The sequence below is a fragment of the Phacochoerus africanus genome, chromosome 4 (genome assembly GCF_016906955.1).
Source record: "Phacochoerus africanus isolate WHEZ1 chromosome 4, ROS_Pafr_v1, whole genome shotgun sequence".
NCBI lineage: Eukaryota > Metazoa > Chordata > Mammalia > Artiodactyla > Suidae > Phacochoerus > Phacochoerus africanus.
Genome location: NC_062547.1, coordinates 26,860,005 through 26,876,403, shown reverse-complemented (window position 1 = coordinate 26,876,403; position 16,399 = coordinate 26,860,005). Strand labels below are relative to the sequence as shown.

Below are 16,399 nucleotides of genomic sequence, written 5' to 3'. Positions count from 1 at the left end.
AGGTGAAAATACTACTCTATCTAGGTAGTATGAACTTATGGGGACTCTGTTTTATAGTAGCTCAGTTTTTCAGAGGAGTCAACGTTCATGGTGGTGAAATGTCGTTAAAGAGAGCCTAGGGGGCTTCTACAGGGTTAAGTGGAGGGGAAAGCCATCCAGTTCTCTTAAGAGCATGGACTCTCCTCACAATCTTAATTATTGAAATTACACTTTTCAATCTAAGAATCAAGAAAAAGTCTGGGAGAAGAATGGTTCAGGCAGAAAGAATGGTGACTACAAAGACTCTAAGGTAGAGGTGAACTTAGGGTGTTGTAGGGACAGCAGAAAGGTCATTATGGAGTTGAGAGGAGTGAGAGAGAGGTAGGAAATAGTTTAACAAAGTAAACCGTGTGTCTCTCACCTTGTTGCCACATTTTAGACTCACCTGTGGCGGGGGGCGGGGGGGGGGGGAGTCTAGAAAATCCTGTGATTGGCCTCACCCCAGCCTTAAATCAAAACCTTTAGGGATGGTCAGGTATTTTGTAGAATGTCTTCCTATTGTGATTTGTCTTATGTTCATCTCATGATTAGACTGGAGTTACTGGTTTTTAGGAGGAAGACCATAGAATTAAGAGTACATACTATCAAGACAACTTATTACTGTTGATGTCTGGGAGACAGGGATCTGAGAGAGGAAACAGAGAGTCCTCTGGCATGTTCTCTCTCTGATTCTTTTTCATATGGTGCCTCATGAGCAAGAGTCATGTAATGTCTCAAGCACTAGCTTAGAAAATGTCTCCTTGCTCCTCCTTTACTCACTGGTCAACTTTTGAGTGCAGCCCAATTCTTGAGAAATAATTACAGTTGACTTTAGAACAACTCAGGGATTAGGAGCACTGACCTTCTCGCAGTTGAAAATCCAAGTATGATTTTTAGTGAGACCCTCTGTAGCCATAGTTCTCTGCGTCTGTGGATTCAGCCAACCCTGAATTACACAGTACTATAGTATTTACCATTGAAAAAAATCCACCTGTAAGTGGATCTGCCCAGTTCAAACCTGTTTAAGGGTCAACTAATAGTAATAACAAGCATTTATCTGATTCTGTGTGCCAGGCATTGTTGTAAGCACTGCATATGTATTAACACATTTGATCATCATAACAATCCTAGAGGTGCAGTTTATTAGCTCTTTTACACAGGAAGGTAAGTGAGGCATAGAAAGATCAGATAACTTGCTGAGGGTCATGCAGTTGAAAGTGGTAGAGGAGTCTTAGTAGCTGACTCTTGAGAGAAAAGTTGCAAACTTTCTCTGCTCTCTCTCCCAAGAATCCAGTGCCCTCTTTTTCTCTTCTGTGAACTTCCAGTCAAAATAGAATGGGTTAATAGGCATATTATACTATTAGATGATTGCTTTTCAGGGTGAGGTGGCTGATTGCAGTAGGTGTAGTATTCTCAAGCCCCTCTGGGGATAAAGGACTATGTGTCTGTGGTACCACCTTTTCTCAACCACAGCCCACAACGTGGAGGTTGCCCTGCCTGTCCATTTCTTTTCTCTTCCCTTGTATCTGACCCAAGACTGAGAAGCCAGAGATCTATCTGTGCCACTGCTCAATGTGTCTTCTGCTTGAAGTTACAGTTCAGACCAGAATAACTAGCTGTTTCATGCTTCTGTTTCTGTTCCGTGGTTTTATATCCAGAGCCAGGGGCTAAATTTGCTGTGTGGCAGAAAGAAGCACAGATGCTCATGGACCTCTCAGAAGAGACAGAGTATAGACAAAGAAGAAGTGAAACACAAACTTTAGTCCTGATATGTAGCGTAGAGATGAAAATCCTTTGTGTGTGTGTGTATGTGTGGCTATGATGGGAATCAAGCCAGCATGGCATCAGGGGATTAAAAAAATCAGTATTGATGTCATTTTCAAATGGTAAAAATGAACTAATGAAAAAAATAAAACCAACCAAAATATTCCAAATACACTAAGTATTCAATCCATAATTTATGGCAAATAACCAGTACCTCTGACATACATTGTGATGTGCTAAATTATTCTTGTTGAACATTTAATTATATAAATTAAACTCACTTCAGATGTGTGTGTGTGTGTGTGTGTGTGTGTGTATATATATATATATATATATATATAGCTAGTTTTTGGTCAGGTAGCAGAGTAATCTTTTAATTTCAATAGAATATTAAAGAAAACATTTGTTATATGTCCAAACTATACCATATAGTTAGCTTTATTGTCCAAAACTAGTATTTTTTAAGTTGATTTCATTTATGTGAATAATTTCTGAGCACTTATGGTGAGCCATGTGACAGGTATTGAGAAGAATAAAGAAAGATTCCTCACATCAAGAAGCTTATAGTCTTTTCATGTGCTTATTTATATATTAGATATGAATATCAGAAGAGAGGTACAAATAATATGTCATGGAGGCTCAGAGAAAAGGGAAGTTCATTTCAGCTGGAGGCATGGAATCAGGAAAGATTTCATAGAGGAAGTGGTATTTGAGGTGAGCCTTCAAAAATGGATAGGATTTCACCAGGTAGTTACAACTAGGCAGCTGCCCCTTGTGTTCTCACAGCAACAGCGTATGCACATTTATTATAGCATTAAATATAGTATACTATATCAATATTATTTCTTCCCATGTATCTGTCCCTCTTGGGTTATAAACTCTTCTTCTAGGGTTAGGACTGTATGTTATTCATCTTTGTTTTCCCAGCACCTTGCACAGTGCCTGTTGGAGAGTAGATGTATGTGAAATATTTGGTAAATGTGTGATATGAAGTATAATAATCTCAAATAGCCCCAGGGCATCAATGAGAACTGAAAGAGATAGTTTTGCATAGTGATTTAGTGTATCAGTGTTAATGTTACATTTAACCACATCTGAAATAATGAAATAATTTGGAAATATCCAAAATAACAGCAGCTCAAACAAGATGAATGTTTTATTATTATTCTCTTATATAGAAGAAGTCTGGATGTGGTCATTCTAAAACTGGTATGGAGGAACCGTAAAGTTATTAGGAATCTAGGCTCTTTCTACCTCTATTCTGCCATCGTTAGGGTATAGTTTTTGTCATGGAACAAGATGAGTGCTAGAGGTCCATCTAGTATATTTGAATTCCAGGATAGCAGACATAGGAAAGTGAAGAATGTAGTGCCCGTCTATCTTAAGGGAACTTTCTAGAAGTTGGACACATTGCTGCTTATGTTTCATTGGTCGGAGTTCAGTCCCATGACCTTATCTAGTTCTTTGGGCCATGATGTGTCCAGCTAAAAGCTGGAGTGTGTTATTAGGGAAAAATGAGAGAATGAATATGGAGGACCAAATGGTGTTGCCTTAATTGGCTTTGCAGTCTGTGAGTTTGAGTCCTGACTCTGCTACTTATTAGCTGTGTCATGTTGGATAGTTCACTTGGTCTCTCTTGAGTCTTCGTTTCCTAGTCTGTAAAATGGGCATAATAATTATTTCTCCTTTTTGGGTTGTAGTGAGGAACAGACAAGATGATACATGTAAAGAGCTTACCACAGTGCCTGGAATATAATAATCCTTCAGCAATTAGTGACTCTTACTGTTACTATATTACCATTATAGAGCCATCTAAGTTTCTCTTCTGAGTTCAATTCTAGACCAGTCTGGCAGAAGTAGAAGTTCGGACACCAAGTTTCTTTGGGTGAAAACTGTTCAGCCCCCTCTCCTTCTGCTCCTTCTGCATGCTCTATTCTGGTGGGTAGATAGGCTGGTGAAAAACCTTTCTTCAGAGAAGAGGCGCCTGTATATTTCAGTGTCCTGCTGGTGCCTTATGCACTAGCTAACCAAAACACAGCTGGTGTGTCTAATTTTAGGTTCACAAGTCTTGCTGGTTGTCCTCTTTAAATTCTGTTTTACATTCTGAACTGTGGGAAATTTTTATAGACACTGAGGGAAGGTAGGGGCAATACACCCTTTACTTTCTGCTTAGAAAATAGCCTCCATTTTCTTTCTAGTAGGTGATGGGGGAAAGAGGTTATCCCTGCTCTTCTCGTCTCTGTAATTTGGGTGTTTGTGGACCCTGACTGAGTATAACCTGTGTTGCGTGGTAGACTCTGACTTCATGTGAGTGAAGAATGGAAATGCTAGCCTTTGGCTGAGGTTATAAAACTAAGGGAGTCTAGAAACTCTTGTCTGCTGTTGAATTTTGAGGCTCTTTCCAGAGATCAGATAGTAATAATAATAGTTATTAAGTGGCTTTAGGTCAGGTGTTTTTCACTCATTATTTCAGTTGATTTCAGTATAACTTCTACAATAAGCCATGTTATTCTGATTCTCATTTATAGATGAGGAAACTGATATTCAAAGAGGTTGAGCTTTGCTGAAGTTCACCTAGTTAATAAGTAGAAGGACTAGGATTTGAATTGAGGTCTCACCCTTAAGTATATTTTCATTCTGCCATCCCATTCAGGCTCTACTCTCAATTATCCCCACTTACATTTAATCTTTCTAAATTGTACTGACACGTTCTCCTGATGTTTAGTATCTCTGTGAAGGTATTTTGTAGCTAAATATTTTCTGAATATTCTGATCAGACTATTAAAACTGTTCTATCCCTATCTGGATTTTTTTCCTTCCTAGATATTTTACATAGTATTTCAGTTAGTAACAGGTTGTTTTGTTCATTTTTTTCTATTCGGCACTTCTCTAGCTCAGTACTTGATACTTAGTAGTCAGTCACTTAATATATTGTTTATCACTTAATAGTAACAATAAGAATAATGATGACTAAAATTTATTGAGAACTTAGTATGTACCAGGCCCTATAGTATAAACTTCCTACGTATTATCTCGGTTAATTTTTACCACAGTTCTTTGAGATAGAATATTTAAGATATGTAGATGGATCTCTCTCTCTCTCTCTCTCTCTCTCTCTCTCTCTCTCTCTATATATATATATATATATATATATAGCTTTTTTATAGCCCCACTTGCAGCATATGAATGTTAAGATATTTTTTATATGTTGTTTGAAGTTAATGGCATGGTGTTTTTTTCCTTTGATCTGTTCATTCAGTCAGGTGGCCTATTTAGGGCTATAGGGAATTTAACATTGAACAGTTCAAAGTCCCTGGTCTCACGGAGCTTTTTTTTCTTTCCTTTTTTTTTTTTTTGGCTGCACCCACAGCATGTGAAAGCTCCTGGACCAGGGATTGAAACTGCACCACAGCAGTGACCCGTACCACATTGCAGCACCAGATCCTTAACCTGCTGTGCCACAGAACTCCTCATGGAGTTTTTATTGTATAAGCAAAACAGACAAAAGCAAGTTAAACAGTAAATGACACTTCAAATAATGATAAATGCTGTGAGCAAACATGGGGAAGGAGAAGGAGGGTGACTGGGATGGGGGAATGAGAGGGAGACTCTTTAAGGGTCTGAGAAGGATTTTTCTTAAGATAGTTTCCTTGGAATAGTTAGAGCCAGTGGTGGGCAGATTTGGGGGCATCCAGTTGGAGGAAGTAGCGAGTGTAGAGACTCAGAGAGGACAGGCCTACTCGGAGATAAAAGATGGCTAGAGTATAATGAGTAAGGGTGCTGGGTGGGGAGTAGTAGATGAGGTCACGTTCCCAAGTAGGCTGTGATGAAGATTTTGGATTTCACCCTGAGTAGCCGTAGACTATTTAAGCAGGAGAGTGAGTGATATGATTCATGTTCTTAAAATTTCATTCTGGCTCCTGTGTGGAGAATAGACCATAAGGTTGGTGAGTGGGAGCAGTGTCACTATGTGGCGGTGGTGAAGAGTACTGGGACTTGGCCTGTGTATTAAAGTTAGGTCTGAAATGACATGGTGATAGTTTTTCTTCCACACAAAAATGATTTTGGATCTAAGCAACTGTACAAAGGTGATTGCCTAATGGAAAATGGATTTGGAGTTGGTAAATCATGTCATATGAAGAAGATGGAAATGAATTTGTGGACGTGATGTGGTGGTACCAACGCAAGGCCACTGGGATTAAAAAAAAAAGATAGGCAGTCAGTATTCTTTCTGAACTCAGCTTCTTCTAATTCTTTGTCATATAGAATTCAACATTCAGGAGCCAGTTTAGGATATTTAGGTGATTCACACTTAGATTTCTACTGACACATGACCTTTCCTTTGATGCCCAGCTGGTTATTGGCATTAAACTAGACTGACTCCTATGAAGGTGTAGAGGCCAATTGTCAAGAAATACTTCCTATTCTGATGCTGCTTTTACCTACCATATTCCACCTTTGTTTCTGCCCCCTTGCCCATTCAAAGGACGTTTCCTTTACAATGAACTGTATTATTTCTGTATTTTGGAGTGAATGGATGAACATATGTTAATGAGGTATTCTGAACCCCTTTTAAGAAGACATTTCAACTTTCTTGGTGTTCAAATGCAAGAACCCTTAGAGGTAGACAACTGTTAGAGAATTGCTTTCAGAGATAGCAACTTCCAATGTCTACAGGGACCCAAAAGTTAATGTAAATGAGAGACGCTGGCCAGGCTAACTGGAACACTGCAAAGAGCTTGCCTTGCTTATAGCTGCTGTTCACCTTCAGCCAGTTGCTGCTAAATGGGAAAGGGAGCTCAGTGCAGTCATACCTTTCAGATTTTAAGAAGAAGCTAGAAATCTTTATTATGTCTTATTTCCTGATTTTTAAATGTTGGCAATAATTAAAAATTCCTAGTATGTTGTGTAGGACAACACTCTAAAAACTAAAAAAAAAAAAGTTATGTAGGCTGCAGGCTGTGAATTTGTACATTCTGATTTGACCCATTTTCCTCACTTAGAAATTGAGAAACAGAAACTCAGAGATGTAAAGTGACTTTCCCAAGCTCATACAGCAATTTGAAGGACAGGAACTAGGAATGGAGCTTAGGTCTCCTTTCTCTTTATGCAACGTTCTTTACACTAGGAAAATTAAACTTTTTTTTTTTTTTTTTGTCTTTTTGCTATTTCTTTGGGCCGCTCCCGCGGCGTATGGAGGTTCCCAGGCTAGGGCTTGAATCGGAGCTGCAACCACCGGCCTACGCCAGAGCCATAGCAACGCGGGATCCGAGCCGAGTCTGCAACCTACACCACAGCTCACGGCAACGCTGGATCCTTAACCCACTGAGCAAGGGCAGGGACCAAACCCGCAACCTCATGGTTCCTAGTTGGATTCGTCAACCACTGCGCCACGACGGGAACTCCCCAGGAAAGTTAAACTTTTGAGGGATTCTGAGGCACACTCAAGCCCCTTTTCATAGAAAAGTACATGTTCATTCTAAATTTTGCATACAAACTCCCTCCCTGAAATCAATATGTGAACACTAGATTAAAAAAACCCTCTCTTATATCTGTTGACTTATATGTTTGAATGCAAAGGAATCAGTGCCCCAATATTTATACTTAAACACTCTTGGAGAGAGGTACTTGAAGCAGAAGCCATACGGCAGTCCTCCCTTTTTCCCTCCCTCCCTTTCTGTGTATTAAACCTTAATTAGACAATAGGAGTAAATTTAAATAAGTCTAAGACTCTTCCTCCTACTGTCCTCACTGCTAGTCTCTCCAGTCATTGATTTATCTTGTCTTTTACATACATATGTATCACTCATAGAAAATAATAGCTTTTTCTATAAATGATATTTATAGTATGTGTTGTTTTGCAAGTTAAAAAAAAAATCAACATTGGATGTTGCCTTGTACCCAGCTATACACCTAGAAGATAGGTCTACTTCATTTTTAAAATTTTCTGTGTCATATCCCATTTGTTAATTCCATAGTTTATTTAGTCACCCATTATTGATGGATGCTTGGGATGTTTCCAGTTTCCAGTATTACAAACAATGCTGCAATAACTATTTTTGTGCATGCCTCCTTTACACATGTTAGTATTTCAAAGGGGAGAAAACAAAAAAAGAAAGGACGTGCTAGCATGTGATTTCAAAGTAGCTTTATCATATTATATCAGCAACTTATGAAAATCCCCAATTTTCCCCAAATTTCTCATCAATTGGTATTCTCAAATCAAAACTTTTTTAATATGATAGGTAAGAAATTATATCATAATTATAAGTTTGAGTATCTTTTTTATCTTTTCATAGGTTTATTAGCCATTTCACACTATTATGTTCATATCCTTTGTTGGGATTTCTTTCGTGCTTCTTTGGCCTTTTCTTATTTATAGGGGGATCCCTTATGTATTTTCTTGTGTATTATTGATACCAGCCTTTTCTCTTGTATATGTTATAAATCTTTTCATTTCAATCATTTTGATCTTTGTTTTGCTACGTACTAGCTCTGTGATTTGGGGGAAATCATTTGACTTCAACAGAACCATTTTTCTCCACTGTACAGTGAGAATACACTACCTTTTAGTTACTGTGTTACTATGTCATGCTAGTGGAAGCGTATATGAGTACTGTGATTTCTCATTTGATTTCCACCAGCCATTTTCTCAGCCGTGAAGTGAGAATATACTACTTTTTAGGGTTTTTTTTGGTGAAATGCCGATGAAAGTGCTTTGGAGAGTTAAGAATACCTTGAAATGTAGGTGTTGTGTCCTTTCTTTGGCTTTATTATGATTCATCCTTAGGTGCTGGCTTTTGTGAAGCATCACACATCTCCACAGAGTGATCAGATTTTGAGGTGTGGATGTCACAACATAGCACTTGGCTTGTTTTAATCTGCATTTCTTAGGGGGGAGGAAAGAGGTACATAAACAAGATAGGCTCACATTGAACTCCTGTGTTCTTGGAAAACACTGTGTGGGATGGGGGTGAGGAAGAGCAGTATCAGGAGAATCTCACTTCTTCTCCACGCACAGTGCCTGCCTGCCCCAAGGACTGACAGAATAGAATCTAGTCATTTATGGAACCAAATGTCTGCAAGGTTAGAATTCTTCTAACTTCTCAATTAGAACATAGGTTTCGGAGGCACCGTTCTGTTCCACCACAGTAGGGAAGTGTGAGAGTGCAATCTCCTATTCTGGCTACTGCCCTCTGCAAGCAAATAATTAACTAAAACATGATACTACCCTATGGTTTGGGGACATTCATACTCAAATATCACTGTAGACCTGGACAGCTCTGTGCCCCTGCCCTGTGCACTTCCTTTAGACATACCTGCCTCCTTCTAGACCACTCTTCAAGTACCCAGGGCCCAAGAATTGCCTGATGAATTGTCCTGACCCTCCTTCTGCAAAGGCTCTTTTTGAGTCCATCCTCCCAAAAATGGATCAAACCATTAGATCCCATCTGTTATGTGCATCTCTAGGTCCCAGGTGTGGTCAAGGGCAACTGTTTGAGAGGGATGTCTGAAAGCTTGGGTTTACTAATGTGAACACTGGTGTGCAAGGCCCTTGAGGTGCAGGAAGAGGCTGGGTGTGAGAAAAGAAAGGAAGTGGATTTGGACCAGTCCTGCAGCTGTCAGAGGCGGGTCTACTCAGAGGAGCCTCTCCCTTCTGACCAACTGCTTATTATTGGTGGGGGTGGGAAAGGTTTTCTTCCCACCTGTTTAAAGGCTGGCTCAATATAGACCCTGATTGATCTTTGAGAATAATTCTCAAGGAGAGTGGGGTGGGAGGTAGTATGGGTGAACTTCCCTGAAGGGAGAGTCTGTGCCTCTCCTCTGTCACTCCCCTGGGTAGGCAGGGCTGCTGAGGCTTTGTGAAAAGGAGGAAGGATTCTGCTGACACGTTGTATTTTTATGAAAGAAGGCTGAGGGTTCCCTTATCTCTCCACACAAGACACATCTGCCTGCAAACAGGCTGTTTGCTTCTTAGGGATCCCTCCATCGTCCTGTTTTTCTTCTGAATGTTTTAAGACACAGTTTGGTGCATTCCTTTCTGTTCTCTAGAGCCAGGGGGAAAGTCACCGTATATCAGGGCTCTTGTTAAAATGCTTAAAATGGGCACTGGCAGCTGGGATGTGGGGGAAGAGAGCTTTCCAGGGACAAGTGACCTGCTTGGTTCAGCCAATGAGAAGCAGGTTAGAGGAGTGATATCACCAGACAGGCTTTATTGTCTGATCATCTCATAAAAGCAGGATTGTTTCTGGCAGCTTAACCCTTTTTTAGGTACTTCAGATCTCACACACTCCCTGGTATGTGACCTCCAGATTCCTTTTCTCAAATGTCTGCTGTCAGACCAGAGGTTAAAGATTTAAGTTGGTGAAGAAATTTGGAGAGTTATAAACTATCATTTAAAAAATGCAAACTATTAAAATTTAGAACCACAGTTAGAATGGCAGTATTAACTCAGCTGTACTTGGAGAGCACATCTAAAGCAGATACTGGTCTTAGTCATGTTCCATCAGACTTTTACTTGATAGATTTGGGGGAGAGAGAAGGTTAGATGGGAAAAAGCATTTAGACTTTAGTCTCTTTTAATCTGTATGACAGAGTCTTATTCAAAATATGTCCTGTCTTGGAGGAATTGGAATTTGCCAAAAATATTTGGAAAATATTACTGATTCTGAGGTCAGTTTTGAGGAACAGATATTTGTAGTGTTTGTTTATATGGTACTTTTTATTGTCATTTTGCTTCTTCCTACTTCTTTTTCCTCACTGGAAAAATAAGGTGATGATCCTGTCTTACCCCCAAGGAGTTGAGATAAGAAAATAAACTAATTCATGTGATTTTAGCTTGTGCTACACCCACGTATGATGATAAGGGCATTCATATCTTCAGATTGCACCTTCATTCATCCATTTCTTCAGCATACTTTTTCACATACCTTGATGCTGGGCACAAATACAGAGACAGAAGATGAGCTCTTACCCTTAAGGAGTTTAGAATATGGTGAGACAGGTAATAGTAATAAAAATGTCTCATATATCTATTGTCTTTACTATGTACCAGCCCCTATTCCAAATGTATATGAACTCATTTTTATCTTATTACACCCCTATGAAATAGGTACTAGTATTAGCTTCATATTGAAGATAAAGAAAGCGAGGCACACAGAGGCTAAGTGACTTGCCTAAAGTCGCACAAATCTAGTGGTAGATTTGAGACTTGAATCCATGCATCGTGGCTTTTGTGTATGCTTTAAATCTGTGCTGACCAGTACAGTAGTCACTAACCCTAGATGGCTTTGCAGCCTTTGAAATGGGGCAAGTCCACATTGAATTGGGCTATAGTATGAAATACACAGTAGATTTCAAAGACCTAGTAGGGAAACATACATAAAATACCTCATGTTGAAATTACGTGTTGCACTTATTATATCATAGATATACTGAGTTATGTAAAATTAATTTCACTTTATTTTTGTGACGACTTGAAAACTTAAAATTATGTATGTGCCTTGCATTTGCGGCTTATATTCTATTTCTGTTGGACTGTGCTACTCTAAGCCATTCCAGTGCAATCCTGACAATAATAAGTGACATTTATTGAGCACTTACTATGTGCTGTATACTGTGCTAATGCCTTTACAAATACCATTTCAATTAAGCTTAAAATAACCTTGTTTATATCCACATTTTATCAAAGAGGAGAGGTTTTGAGAAAGTCAGTAATTTTCCTGAGGTTAATCAACTAGTTAATGCAGACCCCATGTTTGAAATCTTATATGTCTGACTCAAAAACCTGTACTCAGCCAGCACACTGAAATATCATTTCCAATTAAATCTTAGGGCATTTTCTTTGTTTTTATTTTTACAAGAATATTTAAGATTGCATATTTCTGTATTTGGTATGTAGAAGTTTAAAATAAAAATCACTAGGTCATAAAATAGACATCCCAGATGGAAGGCTCTTTTGCAAAACTTCAGCCCTCAGTGAGTACTGGCGCAGTTGAGCCCTGAGATGAAGCCATGAGTCAGCCTATTCAAATTGCATTTAATTTTCATTCCAATTGTTCTCTGGGGTCACTGGGCAATTTATGTCCTGACCCTCTTTGTCCATAGAAAAGAGGATGACGGACAACACAGCTTTCCTTAGTCGTTGAGTTCTCTTGGCTGATAAGAAGAAAAAATTGCTTTCCCTTTCATTGTCCCATGAAATGCTATTTGTGTTGAGAGAGCAACAAAATGCTGTCTAATGACCCCTGCCTTTTCTTTCTTCTAGAGCAAAGACTCAGGCGGATTGAAGGCAGCCATGATAGAGTTGGTGGAAAGGTTAAAGTTCAAGAGCTCAGACCCTAAAGTAAGTATTGTTTTAGAATTAATTGGATATTGGTGCCCAGTCACTTCATTCTCCTTGAGCTAAATTCAAGGGATGTTAATGACCATCTATGTGAACATTGCATCAAGATCTAATTAAGCCTGCCCATCAAAAGCAGTGTTCTAATATGCCTAGAGATAAGTCATCTATTTCCCCCTTCTGTATTTTATGACTTACAACACATAATCATTAAATGTTTTCTCTGAACTGCAGGCAAGTGCATTTTTAATCTTCCTTTACCGGGCCTTTGAGACTGCTGACCTCTGTGTCCATTAAATCCAGCCAGAGGCATCAGAGATACCATCAGCTTAATGCTGAGGACTGGAACAAGCTCAGACCGATCCAGTTGGTGTTCAGTACTAGCATCTTGTCACTCCCCTACTTACATCAGCCAGCTGCTACTGTGAATGCTTTTGTCCTCATGACCTGGAGTCTGGTCTGGGAAGTGGTTTAAGCTTCCCGGTTTTCTTTGTAAGATGTTGGGGGCTGTAAGATTGTTATTCTGGGAGACATCATACCAGGGTTGGGGGTGGACTGGGAACTGAACATGCCAGAGGGATTATGACTAACACAGCCTCCCTTCTCCTCCCCAGACACTTGCTGTGGCACTACCAGGTATTGGTGCCAGCTGGCTCTGCCTGAGAGTCAAAGCTTCTATAATTAAGTACAGAAGGGAGCATGATTTTGTTTGGCTTTTTGTATGGTCTTTTTTTAATTTAAAAATTAAAAAAAAATTATAAGGGCAATAAGACTAGAATTTCTTGAGCAGCTAGCAAGAGCCAGGCACTGTGCTAAGAGCCTTACATACTTTTTAAAAAAAATATAGTAAAATGTACATAATGAAATTTACCATTTTAAAAAACTATTTTAAGTGTATTACTCAGTGGCCATTGTTGTGGAGCATCACCACGATCCATCTCCTGAACTTTTTGTATCGTCCTAAACTGAAACTGTACCTATTAAGCACCACCACCCCCCCTTTTTTTTTAGTCTTTCTGCCTTTTCTAGGGCTCTTCCCGTGGTGTATGGAGGTTCCCAGGCTAGAGGTCTAATTGGAGCTGTAGACGCTGGCCTACACCAGAGCCACAGCAACAAGGGATCCAAGCCATGTCTGAGACATACACCACAGCTTACAGCAACGCTGGATCCTTAACCCACTGAGCAAGGCCAGAGATCGAACCCACAACCTCATGGTTCCTAGTCAGATTTGTTAACCACTGTGCCATGACGGGAACTCCATCACTTCTTTTTTTGGTGTTATTTTATTTTATTTTTTTTATTAAAGTATAATTGATTTACAGGGAGTTCCCATCGTGGCTCAGTGGTTAACGAATCAGACTAGGAACCATGAGGCCTTGCTCAGTGGGTTAAGGATCTGGCATTGCTGTGAGCTGTGTGGCGTAGGTCGCAGACACAGCTTGGATCCCATATTGCTGTGGCTGTGGTGTAGGCCAGTGGCTACAGCTCCGATTCAACCCCTAGCCTGAGAACCTCCATATACTGTGGGAAGTGGCCCTAGAAAAGGCAAAAAGACAAAATATATATATTTCATTTATAGTTTTGCCAATTTCTGCCATACAGCAAGGTGACTCAGTCATACATATATATGACATATATATATATATATTCTTTTTTAATATTATTTTCCATCATGGTCTGTCCCAGGAAATTGGATATAGTTCCCTGTGCTATATAGTAGGACCTTATTGTCTATCCATATAAATGTAATGGTTTACATCTATTAACCCCATATTCTCAGTCCATTCCACTCCCTCCCCTTCCTTCTTGGCAAGCACAGTCTGTTCTCCATGTCCTGAGAGTCTGTTTTGTAGACAGGTTCATTTAAAGCACCACCTCTTCATTCCCTCTCTCCTCTTATATACCTGTGATCATTGCAATAGCCTTGTAAACTAGCTTTTATTCCCATTTTATTGATAAGAACACTGAGGCCCAGATAGGGCCATTTGCCCCAGATAGAGTATAATTTAGAGCTGAGATTCAAAATCTAATTCCAGTGCCTGTGCTCTTTCGTATTATATTGTAAGCATTGTGATTCATCTCCTTTCTACCACGTAACAACATTGTGCCTCCATTTTCTAATCTGAAACATGCCTGAGGCAGAGCCACAGACAGTGACAGGCTCTACAGAAGGTGGCTACAGTCACCAATCTACAAAATAATTTCCTCTTCATACAGCATTAAAACTACTGGGTCATTGGTGATACCTGTCTTCTGGTGTGGTTAGGATTCCAGAGGTAGAAAGTGTCTGGAAAAAATTGGGGTAACCTTTCTTAGCCCAAAGTGGAAAGGACCCCCCCCTCAAACTACTTACACCAAAGTAGTTTTCCTTTAAGTGAAGATGAACCAATTAAATATTAAAGATAATGGAAAGCTTTTTTAACCGGCTTTCTCTGGTTTTTGGGACAATAGCTATCCTGAAGGAGACAACTGTATTTTCTCTTTCTGCCACACCCACATGCGTCTAGGCAGTGAATTCGTGAGGATGTGTACAAATTACACTGAGTCACTTCTGTGCATGGTGATAATATAGGTAAAGTGCTTTGGGATCCTTTATGAAGGCATATAGTGCTTTTGATGGGACACTTGCCAGAGGTGAAAGAATTGAGTGGTCCCATGAGAGCAAACCATGGAAGCCTCAGGATTTTCCCATGATGCATCATAAGCTAAAGGATATTTTTTAGGACCTCACTTTATCTTGCATATGTTTATACATACTCACCTTTCTTTTATCTTCTCTTTATCTCACCCTGGATAATTTCCCACTATCTCTTTTATTTTCAAGCCCCTGTCTAGTCTGCCATAAGTGTATGCTAATTTTACCTGGAGCCAGCTTGAAGAAGAACCAACAAAGTTGTAGAATGACTGCCAGATCACAAAGAGGGGATGAAAAGGGGATAATTAGATACATAGTTTCTACAGTAAGGAAAAATTTCCTAGAAATAAATTGATGTCTTCCAAAAGAACCCATAGTTTTTTTTAGTCTGTTTTCCCTCTGAACCCCACCATCCCTTTTTTAACTTGGCCTATTTAAGAAGGGCAGAATCTCTCAGGCTTTATGACCTGTCATTTCCTGGCACAGCAGCTTTACATAGAAGAACTGATTGAGTCATGGAGCTCTGAACACTATCTCTGCCTCACTTCCTCTAGAATTCCCTAAAGCCTCACAAAGCTTGATTAGTCCAGACACTGAGGTCTCCTGGAACTGAGTTAATTTTAACTGAGTTTTGCCAGAGAAGAGTGGAAGATGCCTAGATTAACTGTTTTTTAAATTATTAAGTAATATATACTTATAGATTAAAAATACAGATATCCACAAAGGAAAAGTAAAATGAATTTCCCTCAAGTAAGCCATTATTAACAGTTTGGTATTTAACCTTCTAGACATTTTTTTCATGTGGAAATATACTTCTAAGATATTTTATAAAAATATACTATAGCTATGGTTTAAAATTTTTTTGTTATAGTTTGATTCACAATGTTCTGTCAATTTCTGCTGTACAGCAAAGTGACAAAGTGGCCCAGTCATACATATATATAAATACATATTCTTTTTCTAATGTTATCTTCTATCATGTTCTATCACAGGTGGTTGGATACAGTTCCCCGTGCTATACAGCAGGACCTCATTTGCTTGGTTTTATTATATAGAATGTCTTAAACATTTTTCTATGTCATTAATCTAGACTTTTTGATGAGATGCCTCATTTTTTCCACAGTATTGGTCAGACAGCCTCTTTTCTCAGACCAGTGGTTCTTAAACTTTAGTTTGCATGAAAACCACCTGGAGGACTTGTTAATGTACAGAGTGCTGGGCCCACTCTCAGCTTTTGAATCAGTGGGTCGGGGAGGTCCAGAAGCCGTGCTTGGCCTTGTCTGTTTTCCTGCCTTCTTGTGTTTTTTAATTCCTTTCAGCAAATATCTAGAAGAGCTCTTCTAAATAAGTCCAAATGATTTCAGCCTTGAAAAAAATGAAACACATGAAAGTCCAGGCTTAGAAAGCAAATACATTGAGCCGAGGTAGCAAAGGAATAAGGGAGGTGAACTGAGTCATCAGCTTAGGCTGCCCAAGGGGATAGGATGCCTTTAAATAGTGCTGTCCAACAGAGAAGTAGCAAAGCCAAAAAAAGGGAAAGGAGTCCTGGTCAGGAATTAGGAGTCCTGGTCAGGAATTAGGTGGTCCAGGAGTGGGCTGAGATCTAACATCAGAGGAACCCAGCCACTAGGGAGGAACAT

At 39.4% G+C, this 16,399-nt stretch overlaps 1 protein-coding gene across 1 annotated transcript in view; it reads left to right on the top strand.

Moving 5' to 3' along the window:
• TRIM44 (tripartite motif containing 44) overlaps positions 1-16,399 on the top strand; it is a 113,342-nt gene that overhangs the window by 10,155 nt on the left and 86,788 nt on the right. Inside the window, exon 2 of the mRNA XM_047775980.1 lies at positions 12,050-12,127. Within this exon, the coding sequence (XP_047631936.1) occupies positions 12,050-12,127 (78 nt within the window). The remainder of the gene's footprint in view (positions 1-12,049; positions 12,128-16,399) is intronic.